General features: G+C 48.6%; 6 protein-coding genes across 6 annotated transcripts; 4 read left to right on the top strand and 2 right to left on the bottom strand.

Annotated features, from left to right (window-relative positions):
* Window positions 1-2,355: 2,355 nt before the first annotated feature.
* Window positions 2,356-7,268, bottom strand: N7515_000377 (uncharacterized protein; the record flags this gene model as incomplete). The annotated part of the gene is made up of 8 exons (XM_056661121.1): window positions 2,356-2,491; window positions 2,576-2,965; window positions 3,026-3,107; window positions 3,169-3,446; window positions 3,519-3,774; window positions 3,893-4,123; window positions 4,222-5,961; window positions 6,002-7,268. The coding sequence occupies 8 exons, from the start codon at window positions 7,266-7,268 to the stop codon at window positions 2,356-2,358; spliced, it is 4,380 nt and encodes a 1,459-aa protein (XP_056526287.1).
* Window positions 7,269-9,371: 2,103 nt separating this feature from the next.
* N7515_000378 (LysM peptidoglycan-binding domain-containing protein) lies at window positions 9,372-10,743 on the top strand (the record flags this gene model as incomplete). The annotated part of the gene is made up of 2 exons (XM_056661122.1): window positions 9,372-9,566; window positions 9,622-10,743. The coding sequence occupies 2 exons, from the start codon at window positions 9,372-9,374 to the stop codon at window positions 10,741-10,743; spliced, it is 1,317 nt and encodes a 438-aa protein (XP_056526288.1).
* A 1,763-nt stretch (window positions 10,744-12,506) lies between these two features.
* N7515_000379 (uncharacterized protein) lies at window positions 12,507-13,631 on the top strand (the record flags this gene model as incomplete). Its single annotated transcript, XM_056661123.1, has 3 exons — window positions 12,507-12,649; window positions 12,706-12,969; window positions 13,073-13,631. The coding sequence occupies 3 exons, from the start codon at window positions 12,507-12,509 to the stop codon at window positions 13,629-13,631; spliced, it is 966 nt and encodes a 321-aa protein (XP_056526289.1).
* Window positions 13,632-14,507: 876 nt separating this feature from the next.
* N7515_000380 (uncharacterized protein) lies at window positions 14,508-16,344 on the bottom strand (the record flags this gene model as incomplete). Its single annotated transcript, XM_056661124.1, has 3 exons — window positions 14,508-14,822; window positions 14,846-15,872; window positions 15,923-16,344. The coding sequence occupies 3 exons, from the start codon at window positions 16,342-16,344 to the stop codon at window positions 14,508-14,510; spliced, it is 1,764 nt and encodes a 587-aa protein (XP_056526290.1).
* Window positions 16,345-17,009: 665 nt separating this feature from the next.
* Window positions 17,010-19,473, top strand: N7515_000381 (DUF803 domain membrane protein; the record flags this gene model as incomplete). The annotated part of the gene is made up of 3 exons (XM_056661125.1): window positions 17,010-17,919; window positions 17,999-18,439; window positions 18,521-19,473. 3 exons carry the CDS (start codon window positions 17,010-17,012, stop codon window positions 19,471-19,473), a joined length of 2,304 nt encoding a protein of 767 aa, XP_056526291.1.
* Window positions 19,474-20,386: 913 nt separating this feature from the next.
* On the top strand, window positions 20,387-23,541 carry N7515_000382 (uncharacterized protein; the record flags this gene model as incomplete). Its single annotated transcript, XM_056661126.1, has 12 exons — window positions 20,387-20,564; window positions 20,630-20,722; window positions 20,780-20,887; window positions 20,952-21,028; window positions 21,091-21,198; window positions 21,259-21,437; window positions 21,493-21,561; window positions 21,613-21,828; window positions 21,886-22,183; window positions 22,246-22,484; window positions 22,551-23,240; window positions 23,445-23,541. The coding sequence occupies 12 exons, from the start codon at window positions 20,387-20,389 to the stop codon at window positions 23,539-23,541; spliced, it is 2,352 nt and encodes a 783-aa protein (XP_056526292.1).
* Window positions 23,542-23,659: the final 118 nt, after the last annotated feature.

Below are 23,659 nucleotides of genomic sequence, written 5' to 3' on the forward strand. Positions count from 1 at the left end.
GCCTAGGGCAGTTTAACCTCGTTAATCAACCACAGCCCTTATTAAGGTTTAAGAAGGAGCTCCACATCAAGACTACCAATTTCAGCCAATCAGACCTACGCTAGCTAAGGGCACTCTGGCCGAAGACAGAGTGTTCTGAAGCAAGATCACAATTTCTCCGTCTACTATAGTGTAGGGGTTCTTCTCCGCTGACCTAATATTTCGTTGGGTTCTTCTTATTACCGTAGGCAGTCCGGCTTGATAAATCATATGCGATACAGGGGTATACGTTCCCTTGTCCTTTTCCAGTGCCCGAATCTCTCGCGCCGCTGAACTTCCGTCCATAACAGGCATTTCCTGATCCATGAGAATGCAGTCAAATGAATCGTGCTTCCACGCGTCAAGGGCTTCCTGCCCATTGTTGGCCGTGGTGACCTCAAATCCCGAGACTAACATGAATTGTGTAATTCCAGCCCTCCGCATTTTCCTACCAAAAATTATATTTTCCGGCTTCCTGGTCACATTCTTGACCAGAGAAGAAGCTAGCCATGCTTTTGTTCTGATTTTATCTCTGTGTATTTTGTCAACTGAGGCGTGTTACCCATGCACCTTGGGCAGCTTCTATTAAAACAACCGTCTTCTAAAATCATATGGACCAAAGTGACTTCTGGAAAACGGCGGGTGTCAAATTGAGGGTGGAAACTTGAATGAGATCAGTTGGCCCATTCACCCAACAATGTAGTGGCAATTTTGAGCCAGTTTGTCCTTTGATTTTCAGCGTTGCTCAATAGTTAGAAGAATCATGGCCAGTAAATAAAGCACCACTTTTGCAGAGACACAATAAGCAAATTAAGTCTTGTGCCTGCCTCATTAGTGATCTCTCCTATAGGTCCCGCGACCATACAGATCAAATCTGATCCACTATGAGAAGGCGGGCTTCAACATCAAAAGCCTTGGCAAAACGGACTATACTGACCCTGTAAGTTTCCGAACAGTCCTTTGCAGCAATCGCGCTTCCCAAACCTCGTAGCACACGTCAAAGTAGTGGTCACCGTGGGCCTTCTATCAGGTTGAAGCCGTCCTCTCGTAGAAAGCGTGTACCACCAGATGAATCTTTTGATCAGAACAGTGTTGGGGCGGCAGATTCCTTCTCCGGCTCATAGCTTTGTAGAGCCATCCCGCCTACATCAAGAAACCTTGTAAGTCAACAAACAGGGAAGCTGAAATAGCATTTCGCGGCCACTCACTCGATCCAGAGGTCGACGTACTTCTGGTGAAGGACTTTGACCTTACCAGCACATTATACCTGTTATGGAAGTCACACTCTCGGAAGAGTTCTTGGCAGGACTCAGTGGATTTGCGTTGCGACCCGTGTCTTTCGCCCGCTGAATCGAGAGCCTGGAGAAACATTTCGATGTCTCAATATTGAAAAAGAGTGTAGAATGAGCTTGAGGACTCAGCGAGAGCAAAAGGAAAGCCGACTTGTTGTGATGGTGGTTTTTCTCCGGTTCTGATAACCTGATATTTTATGGAAATTCAACCAGTACTTATAGCTCATCTTTGGAACTGGTGTCCGATGTGTCCGATGGAATAGTCCTAACAACAGCCAGTCTTGTAGAGAAGGGAGCATACAGCGCTCCCAGGATCACCAGGTTGATGCACATGCTCCAGAACGCATGCAATTCGTCCTAGGAGGAATACGCACGATGTGCAGCCAACATGGGCTATGATCATTCCTAGGAACAAACCAAGGGTGCTTCCAGGAGCTCATGAACAGGCTGTCAGAGATCGAGCATATTGGCTGTTTGGTCGCTGACCAAACATTGTGCCTTTTTGGCCAGATGGCGTAGTGGTAAAACCCAAGCATCCATGAACCGTCACACAGGCAAAATGGGTCATCGCTTGCTCCCAGGAACCGACCCTTGAATAGCCCCAATAGGAAATATTTAAAGCAGTTTTCATTGGGCACCTATAATTAACCTGCTCTCAATGTATGAAAGAATATTCGGGACAGGCTGGCACTGACCGATATGCAGTACCTACAGCATAGATTAAGATGGGAACTGATGCACCCCATATCTTCCAAGACACTACATACTACTAGACTTCAACAGACTGTTGTGGGCATTAGACCCGTACTGCCCAACGCCGCAAAGACGGTGGATAGTGGGTATGGCAGAGATGCGAGTCAATCCCAATTTGACTGGGTCCCTTCAATTGCACTGTTTCCCGTGGATCATCACTTAAATCCATCAAAAAACCCATATCTAGACAAACTCGGAGCATTCCACTGTCTATCTGTTTTCACCAACATCATCCTCTCAGTCTCGGGCTGCTTGTCATAACTTATAACGTAAAACCAGACAATACACCTCACTACGGGCAAGTCGTAACACTACCAGTCTCAACACAACAGCCAGCACCTCCACCACAAGAGCAACCAGTACCAATATTCAGATAATCAGAGAACTTCTTTCCGTTCTTATCCTCATAGTCTTGGCAACCGCAGATACTAGAAACATGAAATGTTTGATCAGTTTTTTGTCGCATGATTTAATGGAGTGAGGGCTGGGGAGTTGAATCGGCATTCTCTTACCTGGCAGTGGAGCCATATCCAGGATAGTCCATGTTCTCGTAGAGTTTGGAGATGGACCATTCATCTGATGGGTCGCAAATCCACAGGTTGAACATTCCCGGCTGAGTGTAGATCTTCCTCTCCATAATGTCCGAATAAGACCATTTCAAGGTTGTATCAACATTTGTATCCACCGGTGGAGTATAATTGAATCCTCCAGTCACAAAGCTATTGTAGCTGCCCTGGATAACGTGGTCAATCGTGAAGTTATAAGTTCCGGTGTCCAAGTCCTGACAGTTCACCACAGTTAGTAGATGTTCGAGGCCATTTTTGAGGTGCTCAACGTATTTGAATCTCACCTTGTAGCCAGGAGGGTCATCATATGTATAAATGACATTATAATCGCTTATTCTGAACAGAATCAAGTCAGTACCCGAGTAATGCGAAGGTGGCAAGGGCCTGGATATTTACCCTTGTAAGTAGCACCCGTAACCATCATCGTGATCCACCCAAGCCTGGAGCTTCTCGTTCCACTTGTCTGTATAGCCGTCGACTAGAAAATGATTCAGCAACTTTCTCCGGTTGTTAGAAGATTGAAGAATCAAAAGCCTTACAGGTGCTCTCATCCATTGGATAGCAGTATAGGAAGACCGTGTCCGCGTTCCATAACTTATTGACAATCGTAGCTTCAAAGATCTGTTGAATATGCTGTTGAACTTCAATCTCACTGATTTGATTCGAAGCCTTTGGACTGATGATAGGAATATTCCGTATGTCCAAAAAGACACCATGGTCGAATAAGTCAATCATCTTCTTGCTGCCGCGAACAATATTTTCTTTCCAAGCGACTACCCACTCTTTTTGAAGGGCAACCGACCATGAAGAGGCCGTGCTATAGAATCATTGTCAGTATAAGCTGCACATCCTGTACTTCTTTTCGCCACTCTCCGGAAAGATTACTTACAGACTCAGATTGTCGGCTGCGGTCTTATCAACTTCATTGATTGCGTTCAGACCTTCGGTGACCATGCCCCCGAGGAAAGCGCCCACTGCCGTCACCTCGACATTTCCTGTCAGAGTGGTGACAACCACAAGCATTGTACTGATTGCTGTTAAAAACTCTGACAAAAAGAGGCCCATGTCCGGAGGTGGTGGCCAAGTGAAGTCTTTGTACATGGTCTCTGCGAGGTTGCTGAAGTTCGAGGGCATATCACCGGTTGCTGTGTAGAGAGCTCGTATAACCTAAAGGGGAGAGAAAAGGCATGTCAGTATATGAGATACCTCGGTATGGAAAGATTCCACCATTATTAGATATGATTGAAATTTGGGTGGACTCACATATCGACAGAGCGGTGCAATACTTCCAACCTGTACCCTCTTCTGTCGTCGTGCCGTCCGGTGCCAGACATGTCTCGGAATCAATTCTAGAGCAAGCGGACATACTTTGTCCGCGGCCCAATGGGTTCATCATTTCCATGACAAAATCGTCGCCGTCATAATCGTCCAGGTATGAGGACAATGCAAGAGTGGTTCCTATTTTATCCCAAATCGAGGAGTCAATGATCCCAGCTAGAATTGTGGTACAATGTCAGCAATCAGTTCTTTCACAACATGAAAATGCAAGAGTACGGTCCACTAATATGATAATATGAAGGGAAAAGACTTACAGGCACCAACGTCCGCACAGCTTGCATCACTTGAGAAATTAGCACCAAGCTGCTCCAATATCATGGGGTTGTCGCAGGAGTAGAAAGTCGGGCTTGTCATCTTCTTGCAATAGTCTTCTGGACAGTAACCATATTCGCAGCTGAAGGCACAAAGGCCAGAGTAACTGGTATCCAAAGTGGAGACTGGACAGTAGCTGCCAGTGGCTGAAATCAAAGTAGAAACAATTGTACCGTTCTCAGTGCAGGTACACATGGGACTCGGGCAGAAGTTGTACTGGCAACTGAACTCGCACAAATCTTTGTAGTCATCATTGCCAGTGCCCGCAGTACAACCCGTAGTGGAAGTCTTGGGGGTACAACTTGGGAAGGAAGATCCAGTGGCTGCACTGATAGATTTGCACTGGGATTCGAGTGTACTCTCGTCTCCGTCGAGGTCCACAGCCCAATCCGTTGTGCCACCAAAGTTGAGACTCTCATACAGTGCTGTTCGGACCGCCTTATTGGCATCACTCATCCAGGCTACCCACTGCGTGTCTCCGAAAACCAGCGTGTCAGAGTAACTATCCGCATCAAAAAAGTAGTCTGGGTCGGACATGGTAGACTGCGCATAGGAAATCTCCGCATTGCCGAGATATCCAGCGGTATCGGTACAAGAACCCTTCCATGCCCCAGATTCGGGTCCAGTGTAGGTGCACATTGGGTCATAGCACCCTGGCGTTGTCATTTGGAAAGATCGGCCATAACTAGTGACACCAACCATGATCTTGCTTGAAGCCACACCAGCCTTAGTGATCATTGACAAGCTGTTGATGGTTTCTGTGAGATTCACAGCGGATCGCAGGCAGTTTCCGGCAGGGCAGCCAATCTGGGCGTTTTTGTTGTCGTAATCCCATTGTCCATGGAGATCGTAGGTCATGAAAATGATGTAGTGGACGATTTGGCCAATAGCTTGGATTGGGAAACCTTGCAAGTACCAGAACGAGGCAGGGGCAGCAATTGAGATGGACGTTCCAGGCTTAGAGGATTCCAGGAATTGAACCCGCAACTCATCCAAGAACATGAAATAGTTGATACCATCTTGCAAACTGCCAGCCGGAATGAACTCGATATCCGGCTCGCTGGGGTACTCCCAATCGAAGTCAACACCATCAAGGTTATACTTCTCCACAAAAGCGACAACGTTGGAGGCAAAAGTAGCACGGTTATCCTCAGTCACAGCCTGGCGGAATCTATCGTATGTGTCCAAGTTTGTAGAGAAGTCCCAGCCACCAAATGAAAGAATCTTCTTCCAGTTGGTGCCAAGATTGACGAAAGTATTGAACTGTCCTGTGATATCGGACACATTGACTTTGAAATCGGAGGTGATGGTAGCAAATCCCAGATGAACATGGGTATAGTCTTTGGCAGCGATGCTCTCCACGGACGCACTCAGGCAGGGGCGTGTCTGATCGTAGCCTTCAAAATATGCGACTTTCCTGAATTCTGAAGGGGCATCGGATTTGACAATTGAAGTTCCACAGTTCGGGATGCAGCCGTTTGTGTTATTCTTCGCAGTGCCAGGTGCCCCGGTAGTGGATTCAGTGATGGTACAAAATTCGTCCGTTGTGCCACATTGTCCCCAAACATCACAACAGGCATTTAGTGGACATTCGTTCAGTGTGGACAAATTTGTGCCAGAGGGCGGGGTGATTGTGCACAGACAGCATTGGCAACCGGAGCGGGCATAGGGGGGAACCATCGCTGAGGCAGATATAGCCCCCAATTTGAAGATCATTGCAACCGAACCAGCCCCACGTCTCTTTGTTCCATTTTTCAATATCGTCAGCATCTATGTCATAGGCTGCCGACAGACCCTTGCAGGTATCTTCAGGCTGAATGGCATAGGTATGACAGGTACCGTTGGAGTACTTTAAAGGCGTATAGTCAGGGAGTGTGCCTGAGGTACAACAGACATGCTGGCCTGGTACCAAGTTGTTGCACCATGTGGTGGAGCCTGAGTTATACTCATAGAACTGAGAGAGGGTGATACCACAAGTCGTTGCTAGATCACCACATAGCTGTCCGAATTGAACCTGAGTGGTGGAACAAGTCGATCGAGGGTGCAAAGCGTGCAAAGCGCGAGCAGCATGACTAGCAGAGGGTTGAATTGCGGGGGTGGCAACTTGGTGCGGGAGTTGCATAGAGAAGGTGATATTCTTCCGGTCTGAGGAGTCTCCAAAAGAAGTCACACAATCGCCATTGGTCCATGATTGGACCGCATGTTGAACCGCAGCGATGTCACCAGTAGCATCAGCAATTATTCCAAGCCCATAACGACTACTACGACTTTCATCGCAGAGCTGCAGGAGCAATGTATCGGGCGAGTTGCTTTCCTTCAATGCAGAGACAAATTCCTTCACGGCAGTATCTACCAAGCCCTGTCTTTGTATCTCAGAGCCAACGTAGATACCAACCACGGCCTTACCAGATGTGGCAAAGGCAGTGGTCTTATTACAAGAGGCCTGTTGCTTGACGTATTTCTCGAGGTCTTGAGTGACAGCAACAATATCTGACACCTCACTTGAGGAACGACTTGACTTCGTCTGGGCCACTTGTAAGCTTGCGGTGACGCTCTTGGTGGTACCAGTATGGGCCTCGCATGAGACACTGCGGGTAGAAAGCGCTGTATCGTCAGAATTGACAGTACAGGCCCGGATGCTCTTGTGACTGTTCCCACTGGAAAGTGAGTTGAAGAGTACAAAGTCAAGCATCATAGTTTCATTGCACCATGATAAACGGTCAACGCTGTGATAAACAGTCCAGTTGCTGTGGTTGGATCCACTTTCACTGCAGCTCAGTGGACAGCGGCTTCGAGCAGCCCGGACAAGTGCAGGGTTGGATTGAAACACGCCATGGATAGTAGCAGTTGGGCTGCTATGGGCGGTTGCGGGCCGGGACAAAGTTGAGATAGGGTGTAAACGAAAGTAGTCATCCAATTCCCCAGGCAACGCACCAACCAGCCAGGACTGGCTGGCCAGTGCGGCAAACAGTGGGTAGAATAGGTGCATAGGAAATGTAAAGCAGAAATAGAAAAGATTAAATTCACGAATGAATGGATAGAGTGTTTGGTTTCAATGTTCTATTGCAAAATTTACGAGAGGAAACACGCTTTTTCTTTATACATTGAACGTGATAATTCCATTTCATAACTATTGTGACTTCGGCACACCGGCACCTCAAAGATTTCTTTTCCCTAGCTAGAGTTGGAAGCAATCAGTCCAACTCAATACGAGACGGCGATGAAAACCGAGGCCGCTCGTCGTGTTCGCTCAATTTCCACATTTCATCCTATACAACCCAGGGACCAATTGGGAAGGACATAGTATCCATTTGACCCGAGTCAAGTGCTCCTATTCGTTACTTGCAAGTCCCAAGAATGCCTAAGCATCTATATTCCAAGACTCGACCCCAAAACGCTAGCGTCTGTTACATCGCTGCGGCATCAACTCCGCATAATCCGCTAAGGCAGGCCATTCCAAGACATCAGCACTATGGGACGCCTGATAATGGCATGGTACCCACGTTCCTTGAACGCCCCAATAGTATTGTCGCCTCCAGAGGCAACAGAAGTCATGACATATTCCAGCTCAAGTTTAGTTTTGCCGCTAACAGGAATATTTTAGCCAATACAAATGCGAGTGTGTCAGGGTTTTTAGCGTGAGGTATTCTATACTAGTCCGTACAGAGAACGCGTTCCGCCCCCGAGGACGACCTGTTGGCTTTGGTGAAAGTATGAGCTACAGCGGAGGTGAACACGTGATGGAATCTAGAGAAGCCAAGGTACGGCCAAGGGGAACCAATCCAAAATGAATGGATGAATTGATTGAAGAGAAGAAGAGACAAAGCGGAAGGCTGAAGCGAGGATACAATAATGTGTGAGTCACTTACGCAACCCGCTAACCTAGCGGTAAGTTATTGATAGAGGAGGTCCACTGTGGAACTGTAGAGTACTCTGAATAATATCGTATGCGTCTAGACTCTAGGCCTCTAGGGAGGAGAGATATCTACATGAGACTGAGAGGCTAGCTAATAAGGTGTGCGGGTCCGCGGGAGCAGGCGAGGTCACGTGACCTCTAACAATTATCTAGATTCTAGCCTAGCGTATTCCTACTAGTACTACCCATAACGTATTCCTCGACAGCTTTCTAAAACCACTACGTACTAAGTCGGACCGCTTTCCCGCGAAAAATCTCTTTTCTGTCCTACATACTCCGTAGTTAGGGCTAACTTCTTTCCAGTTCTAGCCACGGTAAACAGCCGGGATATAAGGCAGTCTAGTTCCTTGCCTTATCTTGGGGCTATAAGCGGGTAAAATCTTCGGCGTTTCGGGGATCTCCGTGCATTATGCATAAAGCTACCAAGAATGCTTGTCATTGCTTGTCATTGCTTGGAGGAAATAAGCAAAGACAGAAGTGCACGGACGTTATGAAGGATTCCACAGTGCCAAGATTCGCCAAGAAGAGCGAATGATAATGAAGTATGCACTGCCGTAAATGAGGCCCAGAGGGAATCAATCGAAATATTCAACTCCTAACTACCTACTATTTCTGACCTAGTATGTCTCAGTTACAATTCCGACTTCGGAGAGTAGAGTCATCAGGCGGACTTGATTTTCAAACTTGGGAATTAAATATTCCTAGTGATGATTTACGAGATATTTGAAGATTTTCAATGGAAAGGACAACAAAAAAGAGCGAGATTTGAAGGGCTACTCGTACATACTATGTCCGACCTGATACTCGCCAGGGATTAGGATGTTGTCATGTTGAACTTAACCTTCCACATAAAGTCACCAGGGCTGTATCCAAATTTCAACTCCAGAGCGTAGGAGGCCTCGGGCTTGAAGGCGACCCTACTGTAGATGCGAAGTCCGGGCTAGATCTCTAACATTGTAATTCTCCAATTTCACGGATGCGACAACGACCGGCCACTATCATTTATGGCTCCAAGCTAGAGCCAGCCCATGATCCCTCGGTAAAAGCGGCATAAACAATGTACCGTGTTCCTTGGGAAGTATAAAATCCTCTGTAAGTATCACTGTAAGGTCTTTGCTCTCAGGAAACCATCATCTCTCACAGATTCAAAGGATTTTTTGACCTTGGTTTGCAACCATGAGACTTCTTCGATATCCTTTGGCTGTCATTGTCGGCACCCCACTGGCTGCAAGCTATTTGGTGGCTCCTCCAGGAACTGCTTTCCCAGGCACTATATCGACTTGCAGTGGATTGGTTGCGTACGCCTCGGGCATGACCTGTGCCTCAATTGAAAGCACATATGGCATTACCGCAGCAGAGTTTGCTACTTGGGTGAGTGTCCATTATAGTCATATCTATGTTTGGGTCAATCAACTGACATTTCTAGAACCCGGACTGCGTTTTGGGTGGGTCATGCTCAGTGATTAGTGGCTTCGACTACTGCGTTGAGGTCAATTACGGCACTACTTCTGCGTCATCTGCTTCGTCCACGCCGAGCGCTTCTACTCAGACTACATTTGTCACCTCTACCACTACAACGGCTGGAAATGGAGTATCTACTCCAACTCCAGTTCAGGCTGGAATGGTTGACAACTGTAACAGCTTCCATATGGTAGTCAGCGATGATACTTGCGCTACCATTGCCTCCGCAGCTGGAGTTTCCCTGACTGATTTCGCCGACTACAACCCTGGTGTTGGCAGCGGATGTTCTTCCCTCTGGCTTGGCTACTATGTCTGCACTGGTATCATCGGCGTGACTGCTAGCAAAACTACCATAGCCTCTACTACCACCGCGGGGAATGGAATCACTACTCCAACCCCTACTCAAGCCGGCATGGTCGATAACTGCAACAGCTTCCACATGGTTGACAGTGGTGATTCGTGTCAAACTATTGCCACAGCCGCAGGAATTGCCCTGGCTGATTTCTACTCCTGGAACTCCGGTGTCGGCAGTGGTTGCTCTTCTCTCTGGCTTGGCTACTACGTCTGTACTGGTGTGGTCGGATCTACTCCCACGACTACTGCAGCAACTACAACAACAACCGCTGGCAATGGAATCAGCACTCCCACCCCCACCCAAGCTGGCATGGTCGGTAACTGCAATAGCTTCCATATGGTTGACAGTGATGATACATGTGCCACCATTGCATCGGAAGCGGGCATCTCTACCACAGACTTTTACTCATGGAACTCTGGTGTTGGTAGCGGCTGCTCTTCGCTTTGGCTTGGCTATTATGTCTGCACCGGAGTTGTTGGATCCACCCCCACAACTACCAAGAAGCCTACTACTACTTCAACCGGGAATGGGGTTACCACTCCGACCCCTATTCAGCCTGGAATGGTTAGTAATTGTAAGAAATTTCACGAGGTTGTTAGCGGGGACGACTGTCAGGACATTGTCGACCCGGCGGATATTACTATGGCCCAGTTTGAAGCATGGAACACTCAAGTGGGCAGCAACTGCTCAACATTGTGGTTGGGCTATTATGTTTGTATTGGAGTCCTTTAGTTAGATCCACATAGTTGACTAGTTAGTTAGTTGCCGAGAAGGGACTAGTTAGGTAGAATTGGGAAGCTCGTAGTTAGTGAAAATAAAAAACGAACATGGATTTAGTGTTGTTGACCCCTTTCGCTCGATACCTAGTTATGACCCTTGGATCCTCGTACTACTTCGTAAAGGGCATTAAATTCAGGGGGCCAGTCAAGGAACCCCAGCAAACAATGGACTTTCTTTCTGCTACTAAAAGTGCTCAAAGTCGAACTGACTAGGCCTCGATTTCCTCTAACTAGTAACCATGGCGTTCTGCATGGAGGCTCTAAGCCTCTAACTAACTAAGCCTTGTGGGGGGCCTAATTTCAGTGGGACGTCTACTCCGTAGCAATCACCAATCCCATTCGCCTCCCCTGCAAGCTAGCCTTTCGGCTAGATGTCACGCCGAGTTGGCTTAAGCCGGATTAGGCCATGCGCTAGCTGGAAAGACCTGCCCTGATCGTGAGCATTTGTGTTAGAGACTATGCCTGACGGTCTCTCACTGTCTCTCACTGTCTCTCACTCTCTCGGCTCCAGGATAAATCGGCTTTTCAGCCTCCAGGCAGCTGCGGCCCGCGGGGCGTCCGACTACATGTTAGACGATCTAAGACGAATACGAGGCAAGGCAGAGTCTTAGAATTACCTAGTTAAAACTGGACCCAATTGAAGTCGGGTCCTATCTACAGACTAGTTTGCGTTGCATCGTCCACAGCCCGGGCTAACGTACTGTGTATTTGGTCAGCCAACTGCGCATGCCCGGATGGTTGTTGAGATGATAATTATTATCATCTCAACTAGACCTCGCCACGACCCTGGGTCCGGGCTCAGACCTAGCGTGAACACGATCTATATTTTCCCCAAAAACCTCCAAAACACTTCGCTTAAATACATTGAAGAGTAGGTATTACACCTCTAGAAACTCATCTTATATTTGAATCAGGCGAAATATTGGATGCCTGCCCGTCAGATGCAAAAATATGCCCTCTTGAATCATTCAGGGTCAGGACAGGTCGACGGGATGGTCACCCTGACTTATCCTTTGGATAGTTAGGTCACAGGTGGAAGGAATAACTAACTTAGCCAATTGGCTTGAGGATTTGAATAAAAAAGCGGGCTTTAATCAGATAAGAAATAATTGCTCCTCCAAATGCTGTAATTGAGATACCCAAAAATACAGCCGAAATCTTGCACAATTTATGCTCCGCGTGACTTGCCAATATTAATGTTTGTCTTGTTTGACGACCCTGAGGGTAGGTAGGTTATGTAGGTTCGCGATTTCTATGTACCCGTCCAGGTTCCGGGTCACACCCTTAGGACTCTACAACCTTCATGGTCCAGGTTCCGGTCCAGGTCGTCAGGGTCTGAGGGTCACCCGCGAGTTGTAGCGAGGTCTAGATGATATCGCGTCTACTATGTGTTTTGCGCTGCCCAGCTCGCTTACCGAATACGTTACGGACTACGTTAAGTACTTAACTAGTTATGGAGAAACTAGTTAAGTCAACCACAGTTCAGGGTCGCATAGTTAGCCCCTATTCTTTCTCAGAGTCAGATCGTCCCTGCAGGCTGCAGCCACCATCCGGCCCTAGTCTGTCTGGGGCTGATTGGGGCCCGTTGGGCGCCTGCCGTGATTCCCGGTCACTTGAGCTACATTCACGTTTGCCCCCGTCTTTGCCGTCTCTTTCACCAGCTTTTTCTTTTATTCTCGTTCTCCGCCTTGCTCGATTTATTTTCGACGTAGCACGATGAGACGAATTTTGTCCACACTGGCTTGTTGCCTCCTTCCCCTAATCGCATCCGCGGAAGGAGACGCGAAATACAATGCTTCTCTCCCATTCCGACCGAGCAATATTACAGGACTAAGTGATATCTATCTTTGGGTTGGATCGTATGTCGTTTCTTATAATCTTATTTACCTATATCGTTGTTGCTAATTTTTCGTAGGTATTACAATGCCACAACGAAGATAGAGTTCACGCCCGAGATCGGATCGACAATCAACGAGTCTGTATGCGAAAATCTCCAAGGCCAAACATTCACTGCGGAATATGAGTCTTTCCTCGCTATCACTGAGAGGGGCCCTTACAATCTGGGATCAAACCCAGTCAATACCCTCTTGACCCTTTGGCACTCAGATGCAAACCTTACCTCACTCTCCGGGTTACCATGGTCCTCCTCGTCCCTAGAATGGTATCTCGAGTCAGCCCCGTAAGTTAGAACCCACCCTAGATTGAAAGTAAATCCTTTTTGACTAATTCCAATAAAGTTGGGTGTACCATGCGGACAATCGCTCAACTGACAGCGACGACAGAACCGTATCTTCCATCAACAAAGATATCTTCAATTTGACCATGTCGCCAGACACTAAAGGACCTCCATACAAACTAACAGGAGCCATCAAGGACGCAGACTTGATGGTGACTGGTTTTGACATGGATCTCAAGCCCTGCAACACTTCCACTGAGATCAGCCGGAATCAGATGACGCTCGTTGATCGTGATTGGTCTAATAATGCTGGTTGGAACTGGACATATCCCATGGTTGACGTTCAATTTGATAGCCGAACGGCCAATTTCACCTTGAATGGATATGCCGCTGGGTTTCCCTATCCGATCAATCCCAGAGGGTCAATGGGTCGGGATGAGGTACAGGGGAAGATCAAGGTGTCCTTCTTCGGGGTCATCGACTCTTACCACTCCGATACTTTGGTCAATAGCAGCTCAACGCCCACTTGGCTTCGAACCGTCGGGTTTGGAAACAACTCCGCGAATATAGGCTATGGTAATGGCTCTCTTGGCTCGCCCCGTCCATTGCACTGGGGAGCTGTTGCGGTTTGCTCTGTTGTTTCCTTGGCTTTTATGTACTTCTAATCACCCTCTGACGAATTTATACTGTGCATATGAATATAATTATCTAGGCATTCATCGAGACACTGTTCTAAATTTGTTTTTCTTCATCCCAAAATTATCTATCGCTCCGTATCTTGAAAGACACCGACTTAAGACTTTTGTTGAACGTGAACCTAGTTTTCCAGGTCACCCCATCTTTACACAGTATATGTTGGTATGATATGGAACTGGTGATTGAATTGCACATCTTGATATACTTTTGTCGGATCTTGGATAAGAAACTTTCCTCTAGCTCCTCTGATTCTATTAATATCGAAGTAATGATAACGACGACAATTCGATTTATTTCGTGGTCTCGGAAGAATATCAAGAATATGAAAAGCTCGATGGCAGTAAGTAGATCACGCCTGAGATTATTTTGTATCATACAAACGAAAACATAACAGTTACGTTACCTTACATTGGATAAAATACTTCATGAGCCAAGCCATGTCAAGTGTGGCGGTGCAACGATGTACTAGTAATGTAACGGTGTTTTGATTTGTGATATGCCCGCTGTAATCGGTTTTCGCCAGAACACGCTGTGTTCACACTCACACCATAACGATTTTACGCAGCGAACATCTTCAGCTTTTAAGTCTAGCACGAATGACGGCTTACTTTCTGACAGAAGGTATTCCCAGTAATTCTGACTCTGGAGGATGTAACAAAGATCTTTCATTTTTTTGGTTTTCGCTAGCGACAAATACCTTTCGCTGGAGTCTTGGGTACTGACATTGTGACCTTAGAAGACAGAGGTATGTTGAAGAGTTGAGTCTCTATTATTTATGAAAAGTAAGTTATGTACAAATAGACTACAATTGACACACAGCGTAGTGCTCGAGTTACATAAACCACTTAGCGAGCATATCTCCGACGGACCATCCGATTAGACCCTGATCTGGTGCATCGCTGAGGAAGTTCTAAATCCTTCCAAGCCTGTCGCAGAAAGGCCGTATCTATGTCTACAAAGTGGAGCCCAATCTGCCTCAAGGTCAGATTTTTGGCCTTGAGCTCTAGCAGCTTTCGTTTTTCTCTTGTATTAAGCTTCTGACGGAGCTTGCGAGTACTCAGATCACCCAGATTATTGAGTGGTGACTGTGATCTTGGCTTGACTCGAGTGAGCGAGACACAGGCTTGATTACCAGAAAGGGTTTTGTCGTCGGATTCTGCCTGCATATGATGGTACTCCTCACGCCTAAGCTTCGGCCTTTGATTGCTGGGGGAGATGAGAGAATCTGGTCGTAAAGCCTTGCCTGGCCTTTCATTTGCTTCTTTGCCAGCACAATCTTTGCTAGATCGTTTAGACAGCTTTTGGCAAGTATAGGGTTCGTTCTTTGCCGCCAGCTCGTCCATAGAGAGATCGGGCGGTCCAGCTGAACAGTTGCTTGATTGTAAGGCTCGCAATCATCTCCCATGCGAAGTTCAATTGGCTTGAGGATCCGAGGGTCAATGACTTCAAGACCGGGAGTTGTTGGCGGGGAGCTGAGTGAAGAATCTGCTGCGGGAAAGTATGATGCAGCTGCGCTACTTCTACTGCTTTCACTTGGAGTATCACTGAGTTCCGAACAGTAATATCGTTCGGGATGTTCCTCAACGTACGAAAGCGATGCAGAAATGGGCACAAATATCTGGTCTGGCTGCTGTTCGTGACGCGGAGGCGGATGAGGGTAAAAGCGCAACCTTTTGGGTCGCTCCTCCTCTAGCTCTGTCGAAGATCTTTGTGCTTCCAGCTCCGTCTTGAAGGCACGCTTTCTCTTCCTCGGAAGCTTTGGACTAGACCACATAGCTTTGTTAAGCCCGTGGATGTCGTGCAGATGATGTCGAAGGTCACGCTCATTGTCGAATTCTTGGGCACAACCGCATACTGGCTTTGTTGTAGGCCACTGGAGCCGACACATGTGATGTTCTTCGATGTGTTGCCTCAGGTTGCCACTTTTCAGCCAATAATCCAATCGTTCTTCCGCGGGAAGATACGCATTCCACAGGCACAAGGGACAGTAGCCGGGGCGGATTACTGTGTGACGATATATAATAACTTCACAGTGTTGGGTTTCCCACGACTGGAGATGAGCATTGCAGTGATCTCGCCATTCACTTAACAAGCACCACTCCATACATTCGTAACAAAAGCGCATTTGTGACTCCGAGACTTGGAAACCAGCTGCCTTCTCGCTTCGAACGCATGCATGGATGTGAGTGCTTCGTTCACTTTTTTTTAAGCTGATTGAATCTGTCAGAGGCTGCATAATCACGGCCGAAGATCCACTTACCTTGTAATGATGACCTGGCAGGCTTTCGCCGGACAGGCACTATGAATTGGACTTTCATTGGGAAGGTAGACCACATCAAAATCGCGGGAGCATTGAGTCTGTAAGTCTTTGACGAACATGATTTTCTCTTCAAAGGACAACTCAGTGGTTCGGGACATCGCTGTTGCGATTCGCGCAATTTCAGGCATGATCAAACTCTGAGCACGTATACAAACATCATTTGTCACTGAGACCGGCTGCTCTTTGCCACGATTGAGAATTTTTTGATCCCTTCTCGCCTGTACCCACGAAGTTTGATACCTTTTGAGTTCAAACCGGCGTTGCCGAATCAATGCGTTCCTGTAACGCAGCTTCGCGTCCCGAAGATCCGTCTGATTATTGCACTTTCTGAGATCTCCGATGCGGCTTCTCAGTTCCACCATTTCAGGTAGCATCAAAATGCTTTCCTCGTATCATTGAGCACTCACTGAGCACTCACTGAGCGATCTCGGAGCACGCACTGAGCATACCCAAGTGGTCACTGAGCAGTCACTGAGCACGTCGCGGATTAGTCATTGTACACGTGACCGAACTTGAGCATGCTCACTGAGTCTGAGCCCGTGCTGACATCTACTCACTGATCCTGAGCCTGAGCGCCCTCATAAAGCGGCGGCAGCCCAGGTAGGAAAGGCCCCACCCGGCAGACTTTATCCTGTCTATATAGTTGCATATGAGCGAATCAGTTTCTAGGCAATCAAAATAAATAGCCGCGTTGGCCACAAAACCGGACTGTAGGGGCTTGGCTGTTGCTGACATACGAAAGTTCTCCGCAGCGCGAGGCTCCGCCGATTGCCGCCTACCCAAAGTCTCTCTTCACACTCACCTTTCTATGGTGATCGTCTTTGCACGAGGCAGATTCTCCGAATCAGAATGCAGTCTTTCGCCCTTTGAGATCAAATGCTCACCGTCGAATCCGGGGCTCGTCTTAATCGGCCGTACCTGCGAGCTGGGGTACCCAGTGTGTTAGGGGCGCACGACAAATAGAGCTTTCCTCGAAGCGACTATAAGCAGCACTTGAGTACTGTGGTCGCCTTGCTCAGACGACAAGATGTCATCAATACAGTCATCCCTAATTGCGAATCTGCTCCCTTCTCTACTCTCCACCGTCTCTCAGTCCGGATCACCCGCACTCGCTGCTACCTCCATCCACCAACTATTCGCGGCGCCATCAAATTCGACTGCGGGAACGCCGGGTAATAACGATGGCAATGACGGAGGAAATATCCATGAATGGTCATCGCTGATCGGCATCATCACGGCTCTCTGCGGAAATGTTTTGATTTCATTAGCCCTCAACATCCAACGCTACGCGCATATTCGAATCGGAAGAGAATGGGAGCAGGATAAGAGCCGGAATGGTATAAGTGGCGGAAATGGTATGTCTGTTGAGCGGAGAGGAAGGTCTCGGGATCGATACCGCGACTTTGAGCAGGATGAGTTCCGCCCGTATCGCGATGAGGAGGGCGATGATACTGAAGGGCGAGGCGGCGGTTCGAGCTCGCGGGGCACCAGCACCGGAAGCAAGGATGCATATAACGGCAATCGTAAATCGTACCTGAAGTCTCCGTACTGGTGGGTTGGGATTGTGCTGATGGTTGTGGGCGAAATGGGCAATTTCATGGCCTATGGCTTTGCGCCGGCTTCGATCGTCTCACCTTTGGGGGTCGTGGCTTTGATTTCTAATTGCATTATTGCCCCGTGCTTGCTCAAGGAGAAGTTCCGGAAGCGCGACTTTTGGGGCGTGCTTGTCGCTATCGCTGGTGCCGTCGTCGTTGTTCTCAGTGCTCCGTCCTCTGAAGAACAACTTGGGCCTCACGAGATCTGGGTGAATATCACGCGCTGGGAATTCGAACTCTACCTCGGATTGACCACATCTCTGATTATTGGTCTCATCTGGGCAAGTCACCGATATGGCGCGCGATCAATCCTGATTGACGTTGGGCTTGTTGCATTATTTGGTGAGGATCCATCCAATGTCTCCCAAGCGTCGCTGCTATTCATTCTGAGGTCGTATCTGACTGCTGACTTGTATAATAGGCGGATATACAGCCCTGTCTACGAAGGGTGTATCCACACTCCTATCTGGCACATTATGGCACATTATCACATTCCCCATCACCTATCTTCTTGTCTTCGTCCTTGTGTTCAGCGCATTGATGCAAATTCGTTACATCAATCGTGCGCTGCAACGCTTTGATTCTACCCAGGTGATCCCGACACAGTTCGTTCTCTTTACTCTTGCTGTTATTGTTGGAAGTGCGATCCTATACCGTGATTTCGAATCGGTAACAGCCGTGCGCGCAACAAAGTTCGTTGGGGGTTGTCTGTTGACTTTCCTTGGTGTTTACTTTATTACGAGTGGCAGAATACGGGCCGATGACGAGTCCTCGTACTCATCTGAAGATGAGGAGGGTTCCATTGGTTTACTCAATGGCGAAAGATATCGTGACAGGATTGATCTGTCTCCCCCCGTCATCAGTTGCCGAAGACCTCGAACTACTATGTAGAAGCGCCAGAGGACATCCCACAGTCACCGAGTGACTCTTTATTGACCCAAAGTATCGAAGGGGCGGATGATGATGGGACGACTCCCCCGGGGAGTTCTTTCCGCTGCGCCCTCTTCACCTCATGGGTCTTTGACCGACGAGTCTCCTCTATCTCCTCCGTCGTTTGACTACACTTCGCCATTGCGACCCCCGTCTCGCATGTCTAACCCATGGGCAGACCTTCATGACCAAGACACCCAGACCACTAATCCAGACATCCGCCCTGTCACCCCACCCGGGCAGGAGGATGACTCCGCTCAAGCCTCCACAGTCCTCCTGCGATTCCCTCCTGCCCCAGGCCTGGAAGAAACGTCAGGGACCGATGGTAACGCCGGTACTTCGCGACGTGCCTCAACCCCGAATCTTCTCAATCAGGCCACCTACCCTGGTCGCAATGAAGCTCCTCTCGAGTCACCGTCACGACGAGCTTTGCGCAACTCTATCTCCCATCGCTTCTCTCCCGGGCCTCTTCTACCTAGTATCTCAGGTGGCTTTTCCGCAGTGGTCGCCGACTCCATCCGACGTGGTGATGGCAGCCCTCTCAAGGATCGTCCGAGACGAAAGTTAGGACGCCGGCGCCAACTTGATGGTGCTTTTGTAGAGCCATCTAACACAGATAGAAACGGGGACACCTCGCTTTCCCTTGCAGCTGCTCGCCTGCAGTCTGCTACCAACCCAGATGACAGACGTTTGGAGGCTGGCCGCTCGGCCAGGGCTCTTGCGACAGCAACCATCAATGATCCAACGCAGCCCACCGACGAGGAGGTCACCCGTATGCGCAGTCTGAGTGACTCGTGGAGTGGTGGGCTTGCGTGGCTGGGCGGTGCTCTACGCAGAGCCCAGAACATCAAGCCCGCTGACAGTGTTGCTGCCACAGCAACTCCAACACCAGACAATGAGAGGCAACCTGAAGCAAGCAGCACTTCAGGTGGAGATGCTGACGCCGAGACCGAAGCTCGGCGATAATTAACCCGGTATGCCTTGGCTTTGCCTTGGTGAAACCGGGCAGTACATTAGAGTGCTCTCACTCGAACTTCACATACAATTCTCTTTTTCTTGGTGTCCTTCCTCACGGGGCATTCTTTTCGGGTACATCTTATGGGCGGTTATATGTATATTCTTCTTGTAATAGGCATTTCACTGTGCGGGTATATCTTAGGCATTTAATGTCTTTCTTCCTAGTCTTATTCTTTACAGAACAGGTAGCGTTGACGCTATCAGCCACCCGATTCATCTGGCGGGCTGTGACTGGATCTGACTTTTATGTACGCAGTAGGTACAATTTGAGCCTTGACACATGACCGTGATTCCGGCGGGCACGAGGTTCGGTAGCCCTAAGAGGTGGAAAAAAGAAAACACGTTCCACCATCCAGGCACGGAATACGCCAGTTGGCTTGCCTATCCTCCGCTCTACATTACAATTTACCCGCCCCGCCGGACCTCTTCCCCTCAATCATCAATCAACCATGCCGTCATGGAAGACGGGGCATTCCTCCGTCTCATGGAAGTGCTAGCTCGACTTCGCAGATGCCGAGAAGAAGACTACTGCGGCTACTAGGACACATTGAATCTCTTCTAGTGCTACAAACGGCTTCATTTCCGGTTAGTCACTCCGCATGGCGTGAAGCAACCCCGTAGGATCCTCCGATCCCTGTCCTTCAATGCCTGGGATGAAAACTGTGGTTCTAGATGTACCCTCTAACTCAACCACCCCGATCCCCGCAGTGCAGGGATACTCGCAGATCTGCAAAAACATATATGCAAGATGCTTCCCCGCACATTTTGATCTCTTCCTTTAGTTCCAGGTCGATCCTAGGATACTGAATTGATACATTGGTTTTTCGTCTGTCTGGATTCGAAAAGAGCTGGTCTCATCAAAATGGTGGCCAAACTGTTTTCCAATGGGCTGCTGCTCATGCAGCTATTTTCTGCCCCAGTCTTGGGGAAACCGAGCCTGAAGCCGATTTACAAGGATGCCCATGAGCCTGTGGAAAAAAGAGTGAATGATTTGTTGAGTCGGATGACCATTGAGGATAAGATGTCGCAATTGATCCAGGGTATGTTTTGCGCTCCATCGGGGCATTCATTGAGGTGATTCAGTGACTGACAGTCTGCTGTATAGGCGACGTTACGAATTGGATGGATCAAAACACGGGCGAATTCAACTACACGGGTCTGGTCGCCAATATGGAGATGAAGACGGGGATGTTCTATGGTATGAGCTTGTCATTTTCGTGTGATCATACTATTATAGAGCTGATTTGGCTTGCAGTTGGGTATCCAGTTGCTTGGGATTGGATTGCCGATAATATCAAGAGGGCTCAGGACTATCTTATTCACAATACTACTTTGGGAATTCCGGCACTCGTTCAGACTGAGGGTATGTTCCTTGAGCATGCAATCCCAACGATCTTCTTTCCGAGGCTTATGATATTCTGCGCCAGGGATTCATGGCTTCTTGATTGGTAACGCTACGATCTTCAACTCGCCCATTGCGTATGGATGCTCGTGGAACACAGATGTAGGTCATATACAGTCAGGAACTGTACCTGTACTGTTTGAGACTAACGTGATATCCTGTAGCTTGTTCGAGAGATGGCAGAGATCGTCGCACAAGAAGCGAAAGCCCTTGGCGTCAACCAGCTCTTTGCTCCGGTTGTTGATCTCGCCCGGGAGCTTCGATTTGGTCGGGTACGTATGATTATACGGAAGACCTTACCGCGGCAATCAATCTAACAATACATACAACAGGTCGAAGAGACCTTCTCCGAGGACCCTTTCCTCGCGGGTGAAATTGGCCACAGTTTCGTCAAAGGCTTGCAGAGCAAGAAAGTGTCAGCCATGGTTAAGCACTTTGCAGGCTTCAGTGCACCCGAGCAGGGACTTAATACTGGACCAGTTCATGGCGGAGAAAGAGAATTGCGCACAACGTATGCCGCCCAACAGGACATGGAGAAATTGACCAGTTGGCTAACCGATAAGCAGGTGGTTGCCCCCTTTCAAGCGAGCTATCATTGACGCTGGTGCTTGGTCCATTATGGCTGCATATCACTCGTAAGTCCGTCCCACTTGATATTATCCAGCTACATTAACATTGAATTTAAGCTACGACGGCATCCCCGCCGTGTCGGACTACCACACTCTGACCGAAATTCTGAGAGAAGAATGGGGATACGAATACTTCGTAATGACAGACGCAGGTGGAAGTGACAGAGTATGCAACGCCTTCAAGCTTTGCGAGAGCAATCCCATCGACATGGAGTCGGTTACCACGCAGCTGCTGAATGCTGGAACCGATGTAGAGATGGGTGGCGGATCATTGTAAGCCTGTTATATCGCAACCCGAAAGTCCTGACAGATATACTGATCGTGGGATAGCAACTTCCAAAAGATTCCCGAGCTTGTTAAGTCTGGCAACCTCGACATCTCGGTCGTGGACACTGCTGTCTCGAGGTTGCTTCGGGTGAAGTTTGAGATGGGTCTCTTTGAGAATCCATACCCTGCTGCGCCTGAGAAACAACGAAATAAGCTTATTCATAGCCCTGAGGCGGTAAAGCTTGCACGACAATTAGATAAGGAGTCTATTGTGCTGTTGGAGAACCATGATGATATCCTGCCTCTGAAGAAGTCCGGTGATATCGCAGTTATCGGGCCGATGGCTGATGGGTTCATGAACGTGAGTCACAGATTCGATCCTTCCTTAACTGTAGCCGTGTAGGTATTGATATAACAGTATAGTACGGAGACTACGTCGTCTACAAGAGTCAATATCGAGGCATCACACCCCTCGCGGGCATCAAAGCCGCAGTCGGCGACAAAGCCCAAATCCACTATGCGCAAGGCTGCGAGCGCTGGAGCAACGACCAATCCGGTTTCCAAGCAGCAATCGAAGCAGCCAAGAAATCCGACGTAGCAATCGTCGTCGTCGGAACCTGGTCTCGCGATCAAGGCGAGCTCTGGCAAGGACTAAACGCAACGTAAGTTGAATCCCACCTACTTTCCAACCTTCCAACCCAGAAAAAAACCTAACAAACTCCCAAAAGAACCGGCGAACACGTCGACACAGACACCCTCTCCCTCGTCGGCGCCCAAGGCCCGCTAATAAAAGCCATAGCCGAAACCGGCGTGCCCACAGTCGTCGTCCTCTCAAGCGGCAAACCCATAACCGACACCTGGATCTCAGACACAACATCCGCCCTCGTACAACAGTTCTACCCCTCCGAACAAGGCGGCAACGCCCTCGCCGACATCCTCTTCGGTGACTACAACCCTTCCGGTAAACTATCCGTCAGTTTCCCCCGCTACGTCGGAGACCTCCCAATTTTCTACGACTACCTGAACTCCGGCCGTTCCATCGGTGATTCAGGCACGGAATATGAAAACGGGACCCTCGTGTTCGGACACCAGTATGCCCTCGGAAACCCGACGCCGTGGTATCCGTTCGGCTACGGGAAGAGCTATTCTACTTTTGAGTATGGCGCTGTGAAGGTGGATAAGAGTGTGATTTCTGCGTCTGATAAGACGGTTACCGTAACTGTTGAGATTAGGAATACGGCGACGAGGGATGGGACGGAGGTTGTGCAGGTTTATGTTCAGGATGAGATTGCTTCGGTTGTGGTGCCGAATCGGCAGTTGAAGGGGTTCAAGAAGGTATTGATACCGGCGGGGGAGACGTGGGTTGTAAGGATTGAGGTCAAAGTTGAGGAGCTGGGCGTTTGGAATTCGAGGATGAGGTATGTTGTTGAGCCGGGGAGGTTTAGGGTGCTTGTTGGGAGTAGTTCGGAGGATATTCGGGGGAATGTTACTTTTACTTTTAGGTAGCCTTCCTTACCCAACGCGCCTTTGGCCTACACCGCAATCTGCGCCTAGGTCGCTGTATCAGCTCGATCCACCGCTAAAGTTCGCTGTGCTGATTGGCGTGGTACTTAGTCCGACAGAGTTCTTGATGGTCGTGATGTCCTCCTGGATGTTCTCTGTGCATTTGGCCGCGACTTAGACGTGCTAGAGGATCTCGCCAATCGCGGGCTGCCTTAGGACCTTGCCAATAAGCGCAATGGTCTAGGTCACGTACTGCTATACTCTGTTCCATTATACCTAGTTCTGCCATCTTCTATCCACGGTCTGCAGTTGATTGCATGCTTCTTTGTGGTAT

This window comes from Penicillium bovifimosum (assembly GCF_028826915.1).
Source record: "Penicillium bovifimosum strain IBT 22155 chromosome Unknown utg000001l_segment0_segment0, whole genome shotgun sequence".
In the NCBI taxonomy this organism is placed as follows: domain Eukaryota; kingdom Fungi; phylum Ascomycota; class Eurotiomycetes; order Eurotiales; family Aspergillaceae; genus Penicillium; species Penicillium bovifimosum.